This window comes from Hyperolius riggenbachi, chromosome 4, assembly GCF_040937935.1.
Source record: "Hyperolius riggenbachi isolate aHypRig1 chromosome 4, aHypRig1.pri, whole genome shotgun sequence".
Classification (NCBI taxonomy): domain Eukaryota; kingdom Metazoa; phylum Chordata; class Amphibia; order Anura; family Hyperoliidae; genus Hyperolius; species Hyperolius riggenbachi.
The window spans coordinates 395,588,751-395,613,947 of NC_090649.1; the positions used below are offsets into that span (position 1 = coordinate 395,588,751).

Genomic DNA, 25,197 nt, shown 5'->3' on the forward strand with positions numbered 1-25,197 from the left:
CCATGTTTCTCTATGGCTCAAGTGGATGACAGAGTTTAGCAGTGTGCTGACCCAAAAGCTTTTACAGATTTACAAAATGGAGAACGGAGAATTCCATTGACCACAGGGGACAAACAGGACGCAGGAGAGGTGAAAGATATTGAGCAGAAGTATGGTGGGAGGTAAGTATGACGTGTGTATATTTATGTTGCGCACGCACGCACACACACACACACACGCATACACACACGCACAGGCACACACACAGGCACACACACACAGGCACACACACAGACACACACACAGGCACAACACACAGGCACAACACACACAGGCACACACACAGGCACACACACACACACACACACACACACACAATCAGTGTGTGCTGTGTAATGGAGAGCGGAAGAGGGACCTAAGGCAGCAAACAAGTGAGCAGCACCCTACAGCAAGGGGTATACACACAATACAATGCACTGGTTTCTGTTCTACACATCTGAACAAACGTGGAGCAGCTCTACACACATGCTAGATTTTGGACCAAGGCCAATCAGAATGAATGTCTCAGCTGGCATAAAATGCAAGAGGACCTATCTGTCTTTTTCTGTTGTGAACAGCCTACATTGAAAGGATGCAGTTAGTGCTGGTATCTCCAATTAAAAGCACCTAAAACATTTATAAATCTGTAAACATAAATACGTAATACCCCTAAAGAAGGATGATTACACTATTAGAAGATGACTTCTGATAACACAGCAATAGGGAGATTATTATATAGGATTTTGTATATGTATCATAAAATATTTAAGATATGAAACTGTAAACTGGAGTGAAAGGTAAAGGTCTTGAAAAAGAAGGAAAAAAAAAAGTCTGAAAATGAGTAGGCAGTATTTAACAAATTGCAAAGTTATATTTGGCAGGCAGACATACAAACTAGCACAAGACAGGAAACACTGGATGAGGAGACCACAACCATAAAACACATAACCGTTCCTTTATACAGACACAACGAAGCTGCAATAAACACACGTGTTACACCAGGAAAGGAAGTGTATACAGCAGAACGTACGCCATAAGCATGCTTTATTGCCCTGGTTGGGAAAGATACCAGACATAATGTGCATTACTGAGACTCAAAAATAGCTATGAAGGTTAATGAAAGCAGGTTTATATGGAAGACACACCATAATATGGTATATCATCACTTTATATGAACAGAAACAACTGCGTTGTTACAATATGGGGAAAAAGGCGCCCTGGTGTATGTATAAAACTATTTAACCATTTCAGCCTGCGGGTATTTTTCACCTTTTGGACGAGAGGAATTTTCATCTGTCAGCGCTCTTCCCATTCATTCCCCAATAACTTTATCGCTACTCATCACAACAAAATGATCTATACCTTGTTTTTTCCCCCACCAATTGGGCTTTCTTTGGGTGGTACATTATGCTAAGAATTATTTTATGCTAAATGCATTATAATGGGAATAATTAGAAAAAAAATTGAAAAAATTCATTTTTCAGTTTTCAGCCATTATAGTTTTAAAATAATTCATGTTACCATAATAAAAAAACACACATTTTATTTGGCCATTTGGCCCGGTTATTGCAACATTAAAATTATATCTCTAGTACAATGACAATATTTTATTTGTAAATAAAGGTGCATTGTTTCAGTTTTACATCCATCACTAATTTTTAGCCAATTATTTAATAATTATATGCCCTCTTGTCATAATATTTTTCCCCTTAAAGCGGATCCGAGATGAAAAACTAACTATAACAAGTAACTTGTCTATATATCTTATCTAAAGTTTAGATAGTTTACACAGCAAATCTAGCTGCAAACAGCTTTAATAGAAAATGATTATTTCTTCCTGTGATACAATGACAGCAGCCATGTTGTTTGTAAACATTACACAGAGGCAGGCTTATCTGTATCTTGAGCAAAAAAAACCTAATCCCCTCCTCCCCTCTGCCTCTGAAATCTCTGGCTAGTAATACCTCCCCCTCCTCCTGCCCAGACTGAGCTCTCATGAGCCCTTGCTACTGCCAAGGCTCTCTGAAAACCTGTGGGCGTGGTTTATTTAGTTTATAGGGAAGTAGAGTATTAAAACAAAAACAAAAAATATTTGGCTTGAGGAATGCCCTATAAACAATAGGAAAGGAACACAATTATGCAACAGTTCACCTTGGATCCACTAAGTCAGTAGGTGTATTTTATTATTTGGCCACAAGATGCCCCCACTGAGCAAAAATCCTATTAGTGATACAATGTGTTACATTGTAACTAAGGAAGTGACGCAGGTTTATTGGAAACCTGCGATCACAGTGTCGGCGGAGAGATTATGAATGGGAACATTGGACCCATTCATAAATTTAATGATCTGGCGACGGAAACCACGGCGGGAAAAACAGTGTTTATTCTCGGCGGACATGCTCGGATTGGCACAGGGACTTTTGTCCCCTGCAGCCAATCGCCCCTGCTAGCAGAAACAGCGCGATCGCGGGCATCTGCCCACACGATCGCCTGCAAACCCCAAAACTGCAGGGACGTGACTAGCGCGTCCCTGCGCTCTAGCAGCTGCCGCTGCAGACGTGAAGCTCACGTCCGTGCGGCATAAATGGTTAAAGACAGAATAAAATGGAGAAAGGTAAAGGCGGCTTACCTCAATGACGAAAACGTTTGTATAAACAAAGACTTTTTGTTTATACAAAAGTTTTCATCACTGAGGTAAGCCACCTCAACCTTTTTCCATTTTATTCAGTTTTTAAATAGTTTTATACATACACCAGGGCGCCTCTTTCCCCATATTGTGCTTCTTAAACATCCCCCAACAGAGTCTGTAGGTGGGGTTGAGACAGACCACCAGTGGTCCCCAGCACAGTGGAAACCTGTCACTTATCTAGGAAAGCGACCGCATCCAGGTCCATTCGGACCACCCCGAGTAGCGTCGGGTTGATTGTCTCCACCTGCTTTCTTTGGTTGGTTGCCCTGTCTGCAACCCGCCTTTTTGAGTAGAGCATCGATTTCCTCTTTCATTACAAATACTGTACTCAAACATATTTCACTACTGGGCTCCCGTTTTGTTTCCTGTAATTTTTCTCTAGGCTGTCAAGACACCCTCACTACTTCACAACTGCGTTGTTAGGCCTTGTTTACACTATACACGTTGGGATCACCAGCACATCGACGCAGATGGCATGCGATTGCACATTAACAGTGGGAAGTAGGCCTAGTTCCTCCCCTCTCCAAGGAAGTTGCAGCCTCCAGGCGTATCGCACAGTATAAAACCGCAGCTAGGATAACCACAACTGGTAGTTCTTGGAGGTAGCTCACACGGCTAGAACTAACCTGGTCCGGGAACCCAGTCCCTCTGTCCCTCTTTCTTCCTCATTTATCCCTCTTTCAGGACTGATGTACAGATCTGTGTAACTAGATGTATTTTTCTACTGAAAAATGTGTTAATTGACTAAACTTTATTCCCATCCTTTAAAATTGACATATTTCATTTCAAATGTTAATATGAAGGAAAATAAACCAGGATAGGAAGGACCAGTGTGATTTGAATGATAAAACAACATATTTTTCTTATGAAATCTTTATGGTATGCAGGACTAGGGTTGTGCTGGGGCGTGGTAAGAGGTGTGGTAGGGGTGTGGCTTACAAGTCCCTCACAAGTTATCTCATAATGTTGGAGGTATGCTGTATGTGTGAAATTAGCCACATTGGGGTAGCGTTCATGTGAGGTCTGTGGGTGTGTGTTTACACATCCTTATCTTTAATCAGTCATAAGCAAGCTTGTGAGGCAGCACAAAGTACAGTACTTGTCAAACACCTGACCTTATGTTCATATAAAGTGATGTTCTAGCATATTACAGTAATGTCTTCCATATAAACCTGCTTCCATTAAGCTCGATAGCTATTTTTGCATCTCAGTAATGCACATTATGCCTGGTATCTTGCCCAATCAGGGTAATAAATGTGCTTATAGTGTATGGGCTCAGGCCCTGAGGGCCTATTCATACTGCAGTGAACTGACTAAAGGTGGCCATACACTTATAGATTTGCAGCAGATTCGACCATCAGATAGATTTCTGGCAGATGCCTGTCAAGTCCAATCTGACAGGAATCTGATGTGTGCCCCACACTAGGAACAGATTTCCAAAAGATTTCACAATTAAATCTATTGGAAATCGATCTAAATGCATTATTGGACCATTAGATCCAATGCAACTCCATGGGCCATCAATCTGCTGCCAGCAGCAGAACAACCTAGATTTTCCATCCTGTCAGATAGATCAAATCCATCAAAATCGATCGAAATCAGCCGCAAATTGATGGAATGGTGAATTTGCTAGAATCTATTTCTGATCAATCGATTCTATAGAATCAATCGATCGATCAATCGCTGAAATCGACCAGTGTATGGGCCCCTTTAGTGACATATGCTGCTGTGCATGGAAATGCAGGCTTTGACACTTTCACCAAATGTGGCTCTGAGTGGCACCACTGGGAAATGTAGCCACTAAGATTTTATGGAATGCTGCTTCACACCGCAGTGGTGTAAACCAGTAACTTTTAAATGATGGCCAAAAGTCCTTTAGGAAAAATTTGTCCAAAATCAAGTTAAAGGATACCAGATCTGACATAAAACACAAGGAGATAAACAGGGCCGGATTTATGGGTAGAAAGTAGCCAATCAGGTGAGGGGAACTCAGGAAGAAGGAAGCAACAGCATCTGCAACATGCATGGAGCTCTGTTATGCTGCTGGGACTAACAAAGACCCTTAGGGAGTAGCCAGATACAGAGCTCTCCATGCATGTACTTGTGTGCTGTGTGTGTAGGCAGCCAACGGGTGGCTACGGAGGAGTCCGGAGGAAAGGAAGAAAGTAGCCAATCAGGTGAGGGGAACTCAGGAAGAAGGAAGCAACAGCATTCTGCAACGTGCATGGAGCTCTGTTATGCTGCTGGGACTAACAAAGACCCTTAGGGAGCAGCCAGATACAGAGCTCTCCATGCATGTACTTGTGTGCTGTGTGTGTAGACAGCCAACGGGTGGCTACGGAGGAGTCCGGAGGAAAGAAAGAAAGTAGCCAATCAGGTGAGGGGAACTCAGGAAGAAGAAAGCAACAGCATCTGCAACGTGCATGGAGCTCTGTTATGCTGCTGGGACTAACAAAGACCCTTAGGGAGCAGCCAGATACAGAGCTCTCCATGCACGTAAATACAGAGCTCTCCACAGATCCTTGCAACAGCCCCCTCTGTAGAGACACCACAGCTCTCAGCATGTTCCTCCACTGCATAGAGGCACCACTGCTCTCAACATACCCCTCCATAAAGGCACTACATAGCTCCCAGCAAGAAACCCCCCACCACCATAGAGGTACTACTGCTCCCAGCATGTTCCTCCCCCTCTTTATTGGCAACATAGCTCCCAGCAAGCCCACCACGCTCTATAGAGGCACTACAGTTTCAAGCATGCCCTCCTCCTCTATGTAGTATTATGTAGTATTGGATTGTCCCCTAGGGCTGGCTGACAAACCCCCCTGGTCTTCCCCAAAGTGATTAGTGCCCCCTCCCCCCCAAGAGCTTCTACAGAGTATTAACAGCAGTGCACACTTACCTGCCCGGATTGTTCCTCTGTGCTTTACCCTCACAGATGCTCCACTGCAAATACTCTACAGGGGCCTCAGGGAACCACTGTTCACAATGGGGGACCCGACAGCCAGCTGTGGGGCCCTGGGGGGTCAACCCAGTGCTATATGGAGATGGAGAAGGATACTGGAAACTGCAGTGCCTCTGGAAGGGGAGGAGCATCCTCAGGGCTGTGGTGCCTCTGTGGAGGGGTATTGGCATGCTAGCATCTGTAGCGTCTCTATGGGGGGGGGGAGGGGGGGCATGCAGGGAGCGGTTTTCAGTGTGCTGCTATGGAAACGCTGGTCCTCGATATTCCCGATTTCTATTTCTTACCTTACCTCAGATCTGACTGCCCCCATTTATCTTTTCTTTCCTCACCCCAACCTCACTGATCTCTTCTTGCCCCAACCACTTCTTCAGTTATTGCTCCTCTCCACCCACAGCCCCCCCCCCCAATTCCTTACTTGAGTTGACATCTGAACCCTCAATTTTAAATGCCCCTTTGCATTTATAAAGCTCTAGTTGACCTCCAACAGTTTTAACAGCCTGCTTCCTTTCACACACACAGCGCCGACCTAGCAATCCTGAAATGTAAAAAATAATGGATACTTACCTTAGTAGTAGGGAACCTCTGGCTAGTCTAGAGGCTTCGCATATCTACCTATACCCCACCGATTCAGTACTGTATAACTTTCTGGTCAAATAGGTTTATTCAGTGCGTAAGCGTGGCTGTATCTGTTATTGGCATGCCCAGTAAAATTAAGTACTTGTCCATGGAGAAAAAAAATCTAAGCGCGTCAGTGTAGCTGATGAAAGCAGGCCTAGGCCGGTAAAAAGTACAAATCCGGCCCTGGAGATAAACCTGTGTGTACGGGCCACATACTACACAGAATTAAGCTGTGTTCCTTTCAGGAAGGGCAAAGAATTCAGGCAAGCCAATGACATTTTCTTTTCAGTCAGACTTGAGTCACACTGTAGCGTAACACTCCCCTATAACTAATTACAAGCCATAAAACTGTAGTATGGTAGTGAAACATTTCTGCGGGCTGAGAATAAATAAAAAGATCATCAATAGTTCAACTCACATTTTCTCCTGAATTTTCTCCTAGGAGATCCTATTTCATCTTCTCTTTAAAATAACTATTCAGCAGTTTGCAATTGAAGAACCAAACATAGGTGAAAAAGCACCATCAAAATTAGTATTAGCTTGCTAGCGGCTTAAAAAAAGGCATTTTATTGACAAGGGCCCATATGCAATTATGAGTTTTCTCCTAGGACCTAGATGATATTTTATTATTATTTTTTCTCTCCTAGGTGATGATATTTTGACACTTTGTTAATAAAATACCTTTTAAGCCACCAGCAAGCAAGAATATTTTTGTCAGTACTTTTTTACCTACTTCTTCATTTGCAGAGTGCTGAAAATTTATTTCAAGCAGAATATGAGTAATTGTTTCCCAGATAAAAAAAAAAAAAAAAAACTTAGGAGAAAAAGTGAATTGAATAGGGACCAAGGTGTGACAATGTCACCTAGAACTGCATAAGTGAAAGTGCGACCAGCCCAACCGGAAAAAGGAGCGGGAAGGCTTCATACTATCCAGAGCCTTCTCTCCAAGTAAGGATACAACATTAAAGTGAGTTTCTCCACTTCATGTTTGCTTTAAAGGACAACTGCAATAAGAAGAATATGGAAGCTGCCATATTTATTTCCTTTTAAACAATACTAGTTGCCTGGCAGTCCTGCTGATCTCTTTGGCTACAGCAGTGTCTGAATCACAGCAGAAAAAAAAGCATGTAGATAATCTTGGCAGATCTGACAATGTCAGAAACACCTGATCTGCTGCATGCTTGTTCAGGGTCTGTGGCTAAACATATTAAAGGCAGAGCATCAGCAGGATGTCAGGCAACTAGTATTGCTTAAAATGAAATAAATATAGCAGCCTTCATATCCCTCTTGCTTCAGTTAAAAACAGGGAACACCAAGAGCCCCAATAGTGTAATTCGTACTGGACAAGGTGGCAATAAGTTTGTATTGCTAAATACTCACAACACAAGTCAGGGTCACCAGTAGGCAACCACTGTAAAGGCAGGTGGGGAGATTGTCCTGACCCCACTCAGGATTAAGAAGTCGCTCTCTGTAGACAGGAAGAAAGGGCAGCAACCCTCCACCAAGGGTGGACTCAAAATTGTATACAATGAACAGAGGCGCCAAAAGTATAAAATTAGATTAAATGATCTTAAAAACCAACTTAAATGGCAAAATTGAAGGAGGAAGCGCCTCTTAATTTGAATCCTTGTGCAGATTGTTTGATACTCCTCCCTATATTGCCTGATGAAGCGGGGTTGAACCTGCGAAACGCATTGCATTTCTTTTTGGAGTTCCTAATAGATGTGTTTGACTGTCTGAATCGCAGTCGTCGTCGTGTCTGCTTGAGGGAGGTAAGACCACCACTTCCTCCTTCAATTTTGCCATTTAAGTTGGTTTTTAAGCTCATTTAATCTAATCTTATACTTTTGGCGCCTCTGTTCATTGTATACACTCTTGCTTCAGTTGACCTTTAAAGGGAAAGTCCGAGCACAAAAGAAAACAAAATCCACTTACCTGGGGCTTCCCCCAGCCCTGGCTGCCGTCCCGTGCACACGCTGCAGCTCAAGTGGCTCCCGGTGTCCTGCGCTGCAGAAGCCGACCTCGCCAGGTTGGCTTCCTGGCCGGCTTCCTGTGCACTCCACTCGCGGGTCACATGGTCCAGCTGACGTCATTAGGTCTGTACTACGCAGGCGCAGAACTACTGCGCTTGCGCAGTACAGACCTACTGCGCCTGTGCAGTACAGACCTACTGCACCTGCGCAGTACAGACCTGATGACGTCAGCCGGACCACGTGACCCGCGCCGTGGAGCGCACAGGAAGCCGACCTGGCGAGGTCGGCTTTTGCAGCGGAGGACACCAGGAGCCACTTGAGCTGCGGCGAGGGCACAGGATGGCAGCCAGGGGCTGGAGGAAGCCCCAGGTAAGTGGATTTTGTTTTTTTTTTTCGTCCTTGGATGTTTCCTTTAACAGATATGGTCAGTGATATGCAAATAATTTTGTTTTGGTTGAAAACTAGACACAGCTTGCAATTGGGCCTATTATCCAGTTGTTGCAATGTGGCCTGCACTACCAACGTCCCGTTTTACTCTCTTAACTGCTAACAGGACGTTTTAATGCGCCAGTTTATTTTTCCGCTGCCGTGTAAGTACACACAAAAAAGCCAAAGTGACAGCATTTAAAAAAAACAAAACATAAATAGTTATGTTAGGGACTCGGGTAGTTAATGGCATACATATTAAAAGCTAACGACTGCAGCCCCAGGACTGTCTAACGCCATTTGGCGTCAAGTCCTTGCAGGAGATTGCACGCACATCTCCGTCATCAGTCTCCCAGCAATGATCGTTGAGAGACTCAGAGAGTGATCGGCGGTGGTAGGCTGATGTCTATGGGAGCCGATCGCTAGGATTGGCTGGCGGGGGGGGGGGGGGGAGGAGAGGGAGGGGTTTTAAAAAATATAAATAGAAAATGGTAATATTCATTTAAAGAAAAAAATAAATAAAACAACACTAATTAAAAAATAAATTCAGGATCAGCAATCAGAGCCCACCAACAAAAAGCTCTGATGGTGGGCAGAAAAGGGGGGGGGGGGGGGGGGAAATCACTTGTGTGCCGAGTTGTAAGGCCCTGCAGCGAGGCCTTAAAGCTGCAGTGGCCTAAGTTGGAAAAAAAATAGCCTGGCCACTAGGGGGATGTAAGCCTGCGGTCCTCAAGTGGTTAACCCTCCTGTCGGTCTATTAAAAACCGCCAGAGGGCAGCGCAGCAGTTTTGTTTTTTTTAAATCATGTAGCGAGCCTAGGGCTCGCTACATGATAGCCCCTGTGCAGTGGGACCCCCCCCCCCCCCCCCACCCGCTTCGATTGCCTCCGGCGATCTGCGATCAGGAAATCCTGTTCAAAGAACGGGATTTCCTGGAGGGCTTACCCCGTCGTGACGATCCTCAGCGCTGCCTGGCGCTAATAGGCCAGGCTGCGCAGGGGTCTGGGGGCGGCGGCGCGGTGGGTAGCGGCGAATCGGCGTGGAGTGGCAGCGATCGGTGTGCACACGCAGTTAGCAAAGTGCTAGCTGCGTGTAGCAAAAAAAAATTATGCAAATCGGCACAGCAGGGCCTGAGAAATCCACCTGTGCGGCTTACCCCCTCCAGGAAGGTTAAAGGCATATTACTGTTATTTTAGAAAATAAGGGCTTATAATTATTGATAGGTTACAGTGAGAAAACAAAAACACCAAATAAAACAAAATATACCTTTATTTCCAAAATATATCTATATTGTCGCCATACATTGTATTTGGAACTTCATTTAAATGTTGCGATACCCGGGACAAATGGCCAAATAAAATGTTGGGGTTTTATCTACTGTAGCATTGTTAATTCTAAAACTATAGTGGACAAAATTTAATAGTGTATTTTTCCCCTTGTTTTTCTCTTCAAAATGCATAGAAAATAAAGTCGTTACTGAATACAAGTCAGTCGTTACTTGTGGCGGAAAAAAACACACAGATATATAGATCATTTAGGTGTGATGAGCAATGATAAAGTTATTGCCGAATGAGAGAAGCACTGGAATGTAAAAATCGTTGTTGGCAGGAAGGGTAAAACAGCCTGTGGAGTGAAGTGGTTAAATACACTTCCTACCAACTTTGTCTGGTCCATTTCCAAGTGTATAAGTCAGAATTTCTGCATCTCAGTGACCATTTTTAATTGACCCTGTAACACAGCTTTATGCAGCTATTCTTAGCTTTGAAATGACGACACTAAGATTCAGTGTAGGCAGCTTACCTTATATATGGCTTCAGGATCCGAGCAGTGTAGGGACTCACTATGCTGAGATCTGCATCCTTGTCCTCAGAGGCACCAAGGCGATAAAGGAAGTTTGTAGTGGTGTGTCGTAATCCCTTTCTGAATGGAACAGCACACTGCCAGGGAAGACAGAATGAATTAAGGCCTAACTAAACTCAAAATTTAACAAAACAAAGTCTAACAGCAATCAAAGTTGATAAGTGAATGTATAGAAGAAAAGTGGCAAGCCAAATACTTGCTTCCAGCAGTCTGTACAGCCAGCTAGCAAGTGGGTTAATCATGACTGACCATGTATCAGGGCAGCTCACCCAGAATCAGCGGCTGGTTTAAAGAGAGACTGAAGTCTCAGAAAATTCATGTTTTTATTTAAAAAATGTGTTTAACATTATAGCCCTACCTAAAACGCTGCATCCCCGTGGCTGTAATCTCACTAAATCCCCCCAAACTCCCCGGCGGGCAATCCGGGCAGCACTTCCATGAGAGGCAGAGCTTTCAGCTACAGCTCTGCCTCTCCACGCGTCTATCAGCCCGGATCGCCGCCTCCACCCACCCCTCTCAGTCTTCCTTCACTGAGAGGGGCGGGGAGAGGCAGAGATACGCGGCTGATTGACGTGCATGGAGGTAGAGCTACAGGGCATAGCTCTGCCTCCTCCAGCAGCAAAGTCCACGACCAAAAAAGTTGTGGAGAGGGAGGGGGGAGTTAGGGTGGATTTAGTGAGATTACAGCCGCAGGGATGCGGTGTTTTAGGTAGGGCTATGATGTTAAACACATTTTTAAAATAAAACCGTGAATCTTATGAGACTTCAGAGTCTCTTTAAAGCTAATAGTATCAGAGGAATAGGAGCAACAGGACAGCCAGGCAATGTGCATTGTTTGAAAGGTAATAAATATGACAGCCTCCATATCCCTCTCACTTCCCTGTGTCCTTTAACTCCAGAGTGCTAGTACAGCCCATTTATTGGACGGTGTGAGTAGTGCAGTTTGTTGCTGAGGGGAATCTCAGACTGATTTATGTGCATGCGTGTGCTCCCTAGAATGATTGACCCTGACAGTTCTTCAGACAGAATCCCAGGTTAGGATCATGAAATGTTTGCTTGCTTGCTGACTGGTATAGGTAGAGTAGGGACCCTTACCATAAACAGGGAAACCTCATCGCTGGTGTAAGGGTCTAATTCACAATGCTATTGCATGCAATCCATTTTAGAAGCTAATGTCCCCTTTCTTTAAAGGGAATGTCCAAGCAAAATAAAAAAATGAGTTTCACTTACCTGGGGCTTCTACCAGCCCCAGGCAGCCATCCTGTGCCCTCGTGTCACTCACTGCTGCTCCAGTCCCCTGCTGGCAGCTTGCCGACCTCGGAGGTCGGCGGGACGCATTGCATACATTTTTACGCATTCCCGCTAGTGCAGGAACAGTAACACATACGTTTTTACCCGTTACTGGTTCAATGCGTAAATTTTTACGCATTGAACCAGTAATGCGTAAAAATGTATTTGTTAATGTTCTTGCACTAGCGGGAATGCGTAAAAATGTATGCAATGTGTCCCGCCGACCTCCGAGGTCGGCAAGCTGCCAGCAGGGGACTGGAGCAGCAGTGAGTGACTATGAGGGCACAGGATGGCTGCCTGGGGCTGGTAGAAGCCCCATGTAAGTGAAACTCATTTTTTTATTTTGCTTGGACATTCCCTTTAACCACATAACTTTGCAATCTAGTTGTTGCTAATGCTGCTAGTCTTCCAGCTTGATGTGCGTGTCAGGCGTAGAGAGGGTTAATGATTGTCTAACTCCACATAGTTCACCACCCACCTCACCCATATCCAGTTTTATGGGTGGGAGCTTATGTCAGTCACTATGCTGGCACAGTCTGCGGTAGACTTGTAGTTCTCAGGCATTTAAAGTGAACCAGAGACGGTAATAAAGAAAGAATTGATACTTACCCGGGGCTTCCTCAAGCCCATAAGCAGCACAGATTCCCTCGCTGCCCTCCCGAGTGCCTCCGTTCATCCCCAATCAGCCCCGGTAACTGGCTCAGTCGTGTCAGTCGGAGTGTTCTGCGCATGTGCAGGAGGTCCACGCATGCGCAGGAGGTCCACGCATGCGCAGAAGACCCCCAATTGAGTCAGTTATCAGGGCTAATTGAGATGAACAGAGGCACTTGTGCACTTAGTGCACACTGGGAACCCAGGAATTCTGTTCACCATCGGTGACTTTGAGTTCTGGGTTTGAAGCTCAGGAAAAAAACACTTTATGCTGTTCTAACAAAAAATATAGCTGTGAAAAGGGGTGAAAAAAGGGGTGAATGAACATTACACCTGAAGGGCACTTACTTGGTATCTATCCAATATCCTGGTGTCTTTGCCCGTTCCTGTGTACTGTAGGCCAGAGGCTGATGGTCTAGAAACAGTCCCCTCCCTAGCTCCATATACTCCTCCAACCAGTGACAGTGCGGCATTCACTGCTTGATCCAAGTCAAATAGAGGCAGACCCCTTTCCCGCTTAGCCTTCCGCACTAGAAGCTTCTGTCTAAGTCTCCTGGCTTCTGGAGTCACAGCCACAGCATTGGCACAAGCCTCAAGGCGTTTCAATAGCAGTTTTTCCTCATACAAGCTCATAGCATGGTACTGGCTGCCTTTACTTCTGTCCTTTTCAATTAGCTGAGGTCTCCTCTTGTCCCGCATTCTCTCAGTGGACGGCCCTCCGTGTAATTCCGCCTCTATCCGCTCCATTTTCTCCTCTTCGCTCTCTATTTCCTGTTTCACGTGGAATGCTGATCTGTAGTTTTTTCGGCTAATCGGCGTAGAGTGAGAAGCATTTGGAGAAGGAATGTATTCGATCCCAGGATCAATGACACCATCTGCATCCATCTCCTCATCATCTGTAAATACAACATGAAATGTCAGGTCAACAACTGAAATGAAGAAAGCATCACCTTGTGCACAAAGCGGTATATAAAGTTGAGCTACATCTTCAGCAGAAATTATAAACATTATGTGCAACTACCTGCCAGTAGCACAAATAAAAATAAAATTTAACAAACGGTCAGTTTACAAATGAGCATCTTCTGTCAATATAAAGAAACAAGACATTCGTCATGCCTACAATTATTGCCACAGTGTGAGTGGCCAGTCCACAACTCTAGTCCTGCCAGTAAAGCCATTTTGAACCAGCAAAGAAAGTTCCGTGCAAGTAGAGGAAACACAATGAATACTGTACACAAAGACTGGATAGCAGTGATGGGTGACCTCATCTGGCATTTTCATCTCATAAATATTAGGCAAGTGACAGAAAACCTTGGTTTTGCCCCCAGTGTTTGCAAGATGTAAAGTAGGCCTTGCTTTCTAGGAGCAACTGACGGAAAAAAGAAATGCAGCATCACTGCACACACAAGCATAATGATAATAAATTGGAGTAGGACCAGTGTTCTCCCCAGGCTCTTTTAGTCTTGTGTACCTGGCTGTCACCAGCTTGGCTCCTCCTATGCCAGGCATGGGCAAACTTGGCCCTCCAGCAAGGCAAATGCATTGTGGGACTTGTAGTTCCTTAACAGCTGGAGGGCCAAGTTTGCCCATGCCTGTCCTATGCTGTAAGCAGCGTTGCGCCAGCCCTGCATTCCCCCGTTGCCCCACCCAGCTTTTTCATGCCACCAGGCTGGAAAAAAAAAACTGGGGAGAACACTAAGTCAGACCACTGAGCTAGATAGAAATGGCTGTGCCCAATGCTGCTTCCAGTCACTTCTGTCCTGCTGCCATCTCTGAAAAGTAATGATTTTAAAAACAATATATTTCTAGAAGTTCAGGCATGCTTTACTTACCACAACTACTAGGGGCAAACCCTAACAGCGAATTGGCTGCCAAGGTTGAGATGGGGTTTAATCTACATCACCAGATTGCTAACAACCACAGAAGTGGTCACCGAGGGAAATAGCCAACACATAACCAGTGGGGGATACTCACTGTGTGGAGAAGAGACACGGCTGGCATACAAGCGCACATAAAAACTGATGTCAAACAAATCAGGAGTACTAACCATGAAACAATGCTTGGGGAGGCATGACATCAGGAATTAGATCAGCCTCTGATAGCAGGCTGGGAGTAGCTGAATGAGAAGCTGGTGTGCCAGGAGCAGAAAAATCCAGTGATGGGGAAGGAGAGGGACTGGTCATGGGTGTGCGGTCTGAGGAACTCATAGATGAGAAGTCTATCACTTCCCCTTTCTCAAGCACAATATCTGGCCTGCGGTTCCGGCCACTGGAAAATTTCACAGGAGTGGAGGTAGTGCTCCGATCACCAAAGCTGGTGGCTTCTTTTTGAGCTTTCCTGATGTCCTTAGCTTCTTGTGTGCGTGATCTCTTCTCTTTCAGCTCTATGGCAGACTCCACAGGGTTTCCTCTAGATCTCTTTCTCAGACCTTCCACTGTGATCACTGGGTCCAGGTTAGACTTACCAGTGACTGAAGAAACAAAGCAATACGATAATGCAAAGTAATCTACAACGCATTAAACATAATACACTAGGGCTGCAGCTGTCACTACAGAAATACACTACATGGCTATAGTAGACTGAACTGGCAACAGGATGTAGAGAGGCCTCTAGTGGCAAAACATATGCCCTACCAAAATAGGACCGCTATGGTCTAATATGAGCCATCTGATCTTTCTTCTCTACCACAAGCTAGTAATGGTATCCACGAGACACATTCTAGCGCTGCCTGTGAAGATCAGATAAGGTGTAGGACATTGCATGACCCACACTAAAGACAGGGCTGGTCACGCTCTCGTGCCCAATATCTTCCTATGCCACTCTGTCAATGGCTGCTTGTGATCTACCAAGCTGACTGTTGGTTCAGGACTGCCTCCACTTTATCTGAACGTCATGCATACTCTCAGTCTCCATCATTTGTAACTTCTAGGAAGTAGAAAAACAATTCTCACCTTCTGGTTTTAAGACTGGTGGTTTGTTGTTAACAAGTTTCCACCATCCTGGCTCTCCAAACTCCTGAGCTCCAGATCTGAAGAACACGGGGCTGCCTACAGAAAGGCATCCAGCAACAGTGCTCCACCACGTAGATGTCTTCTTCCTAAAACACAAGCATGAACATTTCATCAGTATGCATACTACCAGAGCCTCACCATATTTTACTAATGTGCAGCTTGCAAATAAGTTGCTGACATATGTGTGGAATAGTTTCTCTCAAATTTGACATGGAGTAATACCGATAAATGCAATATCGGTAATATCTGCACAATTTATTAGCTGCAAAGTTGCTATTGGTCTATGGAGGCACTGAATTACAACAAGCGCCTGTATGCCATTAACTCCTGCTTCGAAGTTGAAGATTGGGAGATTGCAAGCCAATAGCAAAAGCAATTCAGGATGTCAAAAAGTTCCATCAAAAAAATAATAATAAGTTCCTTATTTCAGATGCAGCAACCGCTATTAGGATAGATGGTTTCTGAGTTGCCCGTTCAATTAAAGCCTTCAGGACTGTTGAGTATCTGTTAATATATAGTCAAAGTACTTCCCCAATCTGATCACAAAATGGCTGACCAAATGACTTCTATCTCATGCCCAAGGCCATCTTAAAGTCCCTATAGCAAACAAAATGCTGACATTAACTACTCCATAGGCATTCATGTACCTGGCTGAATAAAATGTTCATGATCAACGTACTCAATGATTAAAAAAAAAAATTGCTCATAATTGCCACTAGTACAGTATCTTTCTAATCCAAATGGCGGTAGTCATTAGGGGCCCCAGCAGGAAACCTCATATGGAAATTGTACTAACGTAATTGGGCAGACAGCACCCTCTAGAACCTCTAGGTTTCAGATTGTGGTAAACAATGCCCACCCTATGCAGCCAAATCATAACGCTTTGTGCTGTAGAGAGTACTGTGATTGGAGAACTGTTCCCTATGGGGTTTCCTGCTGGGCCTCCTAAACTAGACTAGTGCCATGTGATTAGCCCTGTGGAAAGTTTCAGGTCATCCCCTGCTAATTCCGTAAAATGAGTTTTAAGTTCATTTGTAGTGACCATGTTAAAGAAAAAATTAAGGGATTTCACCATGTTTTTAACTACAGTAGTAGAGGGGAAAAACAATAAGAATAATTTTGCCTTGAGAAGAACTTTAATGCAATGAAGGAGAATGAAAATGCATAGAAGGGAAGAAAGCAGAGTAGCCGGATCTCTCACACTGCCATATCCTCACCTGCTCCCCAGCAAGAAGATCCAGTGCTTCTCAATGAATGAACAGATGTCCTCTTTCCACCTGAAGTAGCCCTGCCGGCCAGATCCTTCCAGTGACAGGTTGTACATGGCTAGCATCACCACCTGCAATATACACATGTTGTTATTTAGACCGACATGTCTTTATTATGATTTTATGTTCTAACTTACCACTAGTGTTTCCCAATACACAATATAGGGTTGCACAAGTGTCTGCTCAGTTACTGTGATGCTACCAAAATATTTTTGTATGATGTGGGGCCATATCAATCTAAAAAAAAAAAAACTATTCACCATGAGGTGGGAAAGATTACATTTTTTTTAAAGCTACATTATAGGAGCCATCATGCGATTACATTATACTGTAGGAACCAGGGAACCTTTTGTTCCTCTGACAAATATTAGCCATGAACAGTGGTGTTGCTAAGGAGCTAGTTTTACATGGCGCCCCCCAAGAACTTTTTAGAAAACAATTGATACGGCGCACAAAAACCCTTCCAAGGACAACCACAGTATCAGAGGGGCAAGAAGGGGATGAGAAACAGCTTAATGACTGCCACTATTCAGAGCATCTATAGAAGTGATCAGTACAAGCACAGGACCAATAAAGAGTGAATATTGCAGTTGAGGAAGGGCCCTACGGGGGCCCCTCCAGCCTAAGGGCCTTGTTGCGGTCGAGACCTCTGCAACCTCTATCGCCTATGAACTTACTAGATGGATACCTCTGCCTCACTGTGGATGAATACAGTGGATGGTCAGGAGAGGTGATACTGGAGATGGAGAGAATAGGGAGGCAGCACACAGTGGATTCTGGATTGAGATACAACATGAAGGATGTAGTAGTAAGCACTATCATACCTATGGTTTCAGGGAGGGTACACTGAATTCGATAAGGAAAAAATAAAATACATTTTTTTATATACTCTGAAATGCATAGTGGGGAATGCACAAGGGCATAAATATAGTAACATCATAATGTTGCCTAAGTGGGTAGGTAAAACTAAGGAGGTGATTTTGAAGGGGAAGGTTAAATAAGGCTTGAATTAGTGGAAAAATGAAACAGTGAGCTATGATGAGGAGTGGGTAAAATGAGGGTGAGGTGGGTCAAAAGAGACACATAAGGATACTTGAGGAGTGGATGGAAAGGCAAATGTCTGGATTTCAGAGGAAGCAGAAGGATAGATGATGACAGAAGGAAGGAAGGTAACGAGTCAGGAGATAGAGTGTCAAGTAAACTGAGTAATGCAAGTAGTGGGGAGAAGGTGATAGATAGGTGCAGTGCCTGTTGGGAAAACAGATCATGTAAGGTAGAGTGTTAGGGACAGGCTGCTGCAGGAGGCGAAAGCACTGAGAGGCAGGCAGCTGTTGCAAAATGAGGGGAAGAGCGATAGGTGTTTACTGATAGCTGCTGCAGCAGGTGTGTCCTGCTACAACTGGTGCAGGAAGAAAAAGACCCTTATACCAAGTGGTACTGCATTCTGGTAAATGGTGGAAGAGAGTGTTGGGGAAAGATAAGTTGCCATTAAAGATGATAGCCCTATATAAATCAGGGACATGCTGTTCCTTTGTCTCTATATGCCTTACTGAGTCCAAGATCACTGCCTGCTCTGCTGTTAATCTTAAACCAATCCCTGCCAGAACTGCAGCTGAATTGTCAATCACATCCTGCACCTTTCTGCTTCCAGCAGCCACACTGCAGCATCCAGTGGTTGCAGGGGCAATAAGCAGCAGCCAGGACTGGCAGCACATGTGGCAGAGGAGGGGGGAGGAGAGAGGCGGTAAGGGGATGGGAGCTATGGCGGTTTTCTCAGGACTCTGGTAAGATGGAAGAACGCAGGGAAACAAGGATGGGGCAGCCAAGTGGAGGCATAAAGACATCAAATGCATAGTGTACTACAGTGTAAGAAAGATTTATAGAATATTTCTACACCATGTCACAGAGAACATTAAAGTCATCATGCCACTCATCGTACCTCAAAGTTTACAACTTGGTGATCTCCCCTCACCAGTAGCTTTTCCCACAAAGGAAAATAGCCGACTACCTGTCATTCCGCTACCTCACCTCAAACTTACCTGCTGCCAAGTAAGCCTTAAACGCTCAAACTGCTCTTTGCCATCATCTGAACAGTCACTACATGTGAATTTGAAGAAGTTGTCACCTTTAAGATGACTTGGTGGGTCACTTCCTAGCTGACCTGAAAAAACAAAAACACAACAATAATTTTTTAAAGTAGCTAAAAAAAGGGGGGAATCTGTGCACATCAACTAATGGCCTATTTCCACTACACGCGGATTCTGGATGCAGAGAACTGACTCCAATGAATGTCTATGGGAAATCTGCATCAGAAAAATCGCTTTTAGTGGGAACAGGCCCAAAGACATTCATTGCAGTCAGTTTTTCTGCATCCAAAATCCGCGTGTAGTGGAAACAGGCCCTTATAGTCTTACAATGAGTATTAAAAAAAATACAATTAAAAAAAGAAAAAAAAAAAAAGGAAAGAATGATGAACAGATACTTAACATACAGTCCTGGCCAAAAGTTTTGAGACTGTCAAAAATATTCGTTTTCACAAAGTTTGCAGCTAAACTGCTTTTAGATATTTGTTTTAGTTGTTTATATGATATACTGAAATATAATTAAAAGCACTTCATGCGTTTTAAAGGCTTTTATTGACAATTACATGAGATTTATGCTAAAAGTCAGTAATTGCAGTGTTGGCCTTTCATTTTCAGGACCTCTGCAATTCGACTGGGCATGTTCTCAATCAACTTCTGGGCCAAATCCTGACTGATAGCAACCCATTCTTTCATAAACACTTCTTTGAGTTTCTCTGAATTAGTTAGTATTTGTTTATTTCTCAGAATTATCATTTTTTGTTTGTCCACCCACCTCTTGAGGAATGACTACAAGTTCTCCATGGGATTAAAATCTGGGGAGTTTCCAGGCCATGGACCCAAAATTTCAACGTTTTGGTCCCCGAGCCACTTAGTTATCTCTTGTCTTAGGACACGGTGCTCCATCGTGCTAGAAAATCCATTGTTCTTCACCAAACTGTTGCTGGATTGTTGGAAGAAGTTGCTGTTGGAGGGTGTTTTGGTACCATTCTTTATTCATGGCTGTGTTTTTTGGCAAAATTGTGAGTGAGCCCACTCCCTTGGATGAGAAGCAACCCCACACATGAATGGTGGCAGGTGTGAGCGCATCTGCACGCACAGTGAGGCGAAGACTTTTGGAAGACTGCCTGGTGTCAAGAAGGGCAGCAAAGAAGCCACTTCTCTCCCAAAAAAACACCAGGGACAAATTAATCTTCTGCAGAAAGTATGGTGAGTGGACTGCTGAGGACTGGGGCAAAGTCATATTCTCCGATGAAGCCCATTTCTGATTGTTTGGGGCATCTGGAAAAAGGCTTGTCAGGAGAAGAAAAGGTGAGCGCTACCATCAGTCCTGTGTCATGCCAACAGTAAAGCATCCTGAGGCCATTCATGTGTGGGGTTGTTTCTCATCCAAGGGAGTGGGCTCACTCACAATTTTGCCAAAAAACACAGCCATGAATAAAGAATGGTACAAAAACACCCTCCAATAGCAACTTCTTCCAACAATCCAACAACAGTTTGGTGAAGAACAATGCATTTTCTAGCCCGATGGAGAACCGTGTCATAAGGCAAAAGAGATAACTAAGTGGCTCGGAGACCAAAACGTTGACATTTTGGGTCAACGGCCTGGAAACTCCGCCAGATCTTAATCCCATTGAGAACTTGTGGTCATTCCTCAAGAGGCGGGTGGACAAACAAAAACCAATTCTGATAAACTCAAAGTGATCATGAAAGAATGGGTTGCTATCAGTCAGGATTTGGCCCAGAAGTTGATTGAGAGCATGCCCAGTCGAACTGCAGAGGTCCTGAAAAAGAAGGACCAACACTGCAAATACTGACTCTTAGCATAAATCTCATGTAATTGTCAATAAAAGCCTTTGAAGCGTATGAAGTACTTATAATTATATTTCAGTATATCACATAAAAAACTGAAACAAAGATCTAAAAGCAGTTTAGCAGCAAACTTTGTGAAAACTAATATTTTTGACAGTCTCGAAACTTTTGGCCAGGACTGTACTAGTATTAAATTCATGTGATTCAAATTCAAGTCATGGGACTTTTGACATTTCATTATACTTTTCCTATTCTCATTTTACATAGATATGAGTCGAAGTTATGCAAAACCCAATGCATCAATTTGAAATGGTTTTGAAGTTTTTTCATCCATTATTTAGAAAATAGAATTCAGTCATTTTCACATAAGATTACATCTGGCGTGGATGAGATCTGTGCAGCTGTGTGGGGAGTAACCATGCTTGTATTTCAGCTAGGCACTATATTATTTCTTTTACATTACTAGTGATTTGATTGCTTCTCCCCAACAGTTAGGCCCGGTTCACATCAGCGTTTTTTTCCGGAACGTAACCGGAATGTATACTGTACAAACGGAACGGATGTGAAAGGATCCAATGTTAACCTATGGATCCATTCACATGAGTCCGTTGGTATGGATATGTTCCGGTCCCCGGACCTAAAAATTGCTGCAGGCCCTAATTTTCCAGACCGTTCTGCTTAGCGGAACAGATCCGGACAAAAATACTGCAGCATTGGGAGGCAATGGGAAATGGAACGGTTCTTCACACTAGTGAAGAAATGGACCGTTCCACGGGGGATGGGGGCATGTGCCGACGCAAACCTGAGCGATGGGAGGGTGAGGGTGCAGCAGCCGGGCGGGTGGGCTAGAAAGGCTAAAAACATACCTAATCTTGTGCAGCAGCCGGCGGTAGAGGCTTCCGTCTTCTGTGTCATGTGACTACACGACGCCTCATGTGACTAGTCACATGACGCGCTGTGTAATCACAGCGGAATAAGAAGAAGCCTCTACCGCCGGCTGCTGCACAAGATTAGGTATGTATTTACTGAGTGAAAACGGATCCGATCAATCATTGATCAGATCCGTTTTCGCTATGTGAACGGGCCACGGACTGAGCCATCCGGATCCGGTGAAGCGGACACCGGATCCGCTCACCGGATCCGTTTTGGCCCAAAACGCAGATGTGAACCGGGCCTAAAGGCAGCCATACATTTATCGAATTGGTGGCCGATTGGTCAACTGCTTTTGAGCAGAAATTGGTCAAATCGGACATGCTAGGAAATCTCGGGCCGACGCGGCCAATCGTGTGTGCAGCGGTAACGGCGTATGATACAGAAGCCGCCAGCCACTGTCACCACAAATGTTTTACGCGCCCTCAGAGCCCATGCATTTATATTTTACCAGTCACGCCATTCCCCCGAATGTATATGCGCTTTATTTCCGCATTTGGGTCCCATATGACTACCAGCATATGGCACGTGCTATAACGCCAGCAGCCACGTGGGGCGCCAATGTGGAAATACAGTGCAGATATTCAGGAACAGCGACAAGTATAAATGCACAAACACATAAAACATTTGAGGGAACATGGCCGGGAGCAGCGTCACAATGCCAATTCCCAAATATTTTATACTGAAATCTATCGGAAGTCAGCCTTTGGTGTATGGGCCAGGGCTGTGGAGTCGGTACAAAAATCTTCCGACTCCGACGTTTATGAAACCACCGACTCCGGGTACCCAAAATGGCTCTGACTCCAACTCATTAGTCTAATACTTACCAAGGCTGTGGATTTTGTACAAAAATCATCTGACTCTGAAGTTTATAAAATCTCCGACTCCAACTACGCAAAATTGCTCCGACTCCCACTCCTCGTATCTGACTACACAGCCCTGGTATGGGCAGCCAATAGATCTCTCCAATCAGATTCGATTAGCTAAGAGATCTGTCTCTTAGTCAAATCTGCCCATACATCACTAGACGTATAGACCCCTTAAGGCTGGTTTCAGAATGAAAACCAGCGATAGCAATGCAGTGTCGCACTCAACGCACCGCCAAAACAGGCTATTGCGCCATGTTCCGTCTGGCCACCGGACAAGCAGGAAGTGACGTGCGTGTGACACGCGCTTGCTGTCACCTCCTGCTTCGGGTATGCTTAAAGTGGACCCAAATTAAAAATACAAGATTTCAGAAATAAAATCTATTTTCTAAAGTATAATAATAAATAGCAGCCTTTTTTCAGCTGCATGATGACAAATATACAATATTTTACATTTATTGGAGGAACCCCTCCCTTCCTTTCAAATTGCCGGGATTTTTCCGGCAAACTGGTGGAGTAGATGGTGTCTGGCAATGGAGGAATTACTAATGGCTGCCCCCAGTGTAACCCTAGCTATGAAAAGAGAAGGGTGAAAAGCATGCACTGAAATGCTCATAGGCTTGAAGGAGTGTTTATTTATCTTTGTAGGTGTCAGAGTGGTGCAACTAAATATTTTTAATTAAAAAAATGTTTGGTTTGGGTCCGCTTTAAGTGTATTGTCAAAATACACTTCCTTGCATGCGTGCCGTGACGGGAACGTTTTCAAAATCCACACATCGTCATAGACTAACATGACTTCCAGGATGACACAGATCACCATAGCGTTAATGTAGTTTTGGACCTGCGTCGGGGATGTGGCGAAAATGTCACTTTCGTTGCAGCGTACCGCGGAAGTATGAAAGTCTCCATAGACTTTCATTGCCTGGCAGTGGGGTGCGGTAAAAATACTATAAATAGGGTCCGTTCACACTAGTCAGTCTCTGCTGGATGCATTGCGGTGAGCAAACCTCCCTTTTGTGCGGTCAGCGATTTTTCCCCCAGTGCAGATGCATTTCCCATAAAGTCTATGGTTGAAAAATGCATCTGCTCTGGGCACAAACTGGACCATCAAGGTGGACACTTCACGGTCTGCTCCCGCTGGCCGTTCCAGGTCTGGCTCAAGTGGGAACCTAGTCTTCGGAGTCGGAGCAATTTTGGGTACCCGGAGTTGGAGTTGGAAATTTCATAAACTGAGGAGCCGGAGTCGGGTTATTTGTGTACAAAATCAAGAGCCATGGTAAGTATTAGACTAAGGAGTGGAAGTCGAGGAGTCGGAGCCATTTTGGGTACCCAGAGTCAGAGGTTTCATAAACTGAGGAGTCAGAGTTAGAAGATTTCTGTACCGACTCCACAGCCCTTGGAATAACAATAACATACCGATAATATAAGAATTGTGAGCTGTATCAAATAGTTTGGACTATTCTCATGACTATGCCAATGTGCACAAGAAACACAGACTGAGCTCATCTCTGCACATTGCTTTGCTATCAGATGGAATATTCAGACAGTGAAAGGTCTAAAGGCCCATCTACACCATACAATTTTTTGTTCCGATTCGATTCAATGATTTGATTCAATCTGACATGTCCGATCGGGATTCGATTCAATTTGCCATTGTTTTGCAATGGCAAATTGAATTGAATCCTGATTGGACATGTCGGATTGAATCGATTTGGACAAAAAAAATTATATGGTGTAGATGGGGCTTTAGGGCCTATTTCCACTGGGATGCTGCGTCCGTTTCCAAATCGAATGCAGCACTTGTGTTGTTGCAAAGCCGGAATTGAAACGCTTCAGCTGTGTCATGCATGGTTATAAGGATTTGGATGAGGGCTGCGGTAAACTGCAGCATGCCATGTCAGATCTGACAAGATTATTCTGGTGTAATTCTAATACTACTGCATCCAAATATATCAGCAGGGCTGCCAGGCAACTGGTATTGTTTAAAAGGAAATAAAAATGACATCCTCTGTATCCCTCCTATTTCAGTTGTCCTTTAAATGTAGAATTGCTGTTCATTTGATTACAGAAGCCCAAACCTGAGTTTAAATAAACGTTATAAATGGGGGGGGGGGGGGGGGAACTTATGTTCTCACTTCTCTTTAACTTCACTGGCTGCATGCATTTGTCAGTTTAATGGTGGACAAGTATGACAGGCGGTCAAAACAATGAAACACAGCAGGCAAAGTTTTTTAAATATTTTATGCTGAAATCGATTGAAAAGCTGTGTGTAGTGGGTGAAGGCAATCAAGCAGATAGATCCTCTCTCTAATCCGATAATGATCAGAGAGGGATCTATCTGCTGGCCATATCGACCAATGTATGGCGACCTTTAAGGTATTATACTAGGTACACACATTTTTATGGCCGATTTCCTGCCAGATCCATTATTTCCAACATGTCTGATCTAATTTCCCATCGATATTCCGTTCACTTGGAAAGATCGATCAGAAATCAGATCAGACATGTTGGAAATAATTATCTGGCAGTAAATCTGCCTGAAAATCTATACAAATGAGGTATCCTACCTCTCCAGATGCAACAACCTAGACAAAAAAAGGATTTTAGATCAGGTCAGATTTATTCAAGCACATTTAAAACAGACAACGCGTTTCACTGCTTCCTCCGGTCAAATGGAGTGCCTTCAGAAGTTCAGTTTTAGACTAGGGAGTCAAAAAAATAAAGCAGTACTCCTCCATGGGAA

The 25,197-nt window shown here is 44.2% G+C and overlaps 1 protein-coding gene across 2 annotated transcripts in view; it reads right to left on the reverse strand.

The window, feature by feature from the left end:
- The window catches only part of KAT14 (lysine acetyltransferase 14), a 39,347-nt gene that overhangs the window by 10,785 nt on the left and 3,365 nt on the right, over positions 1–25,197 (reverse strand). The window contains exons 2-7 of one of the 2 annotated variants that reach the window (XM_068232227.1): positions 18,805–18,926; positions 16,715–16,836; positions 15,438–15,583; positions 14,534–14,956; positions 12,835–13,382; positions 10,486–10,622 (exon numbers count right to left, since the gene is read on the reverse strand). In XM_068232227.1, the coding sequence (XP_068088328.1) occupies positions 10,486–10,622; positions 12,835–13,382; positions 14,534–14,956; positions 15,438–15,583; positions 16,715–16,836; positions 18,805–18,926 (1,498 nt within the window). The remainder of the gene's footprint in view (positions 1–10,485; positions 10,623–12,834; positions 13,383–14,533; positions 14,957–15,437; positions 15,584–16,714; positions 16,837–18,804; positions 18,927–25,197) is intronic. The other variant, XM_068232228.1, reaches the window with a different exon arrangement.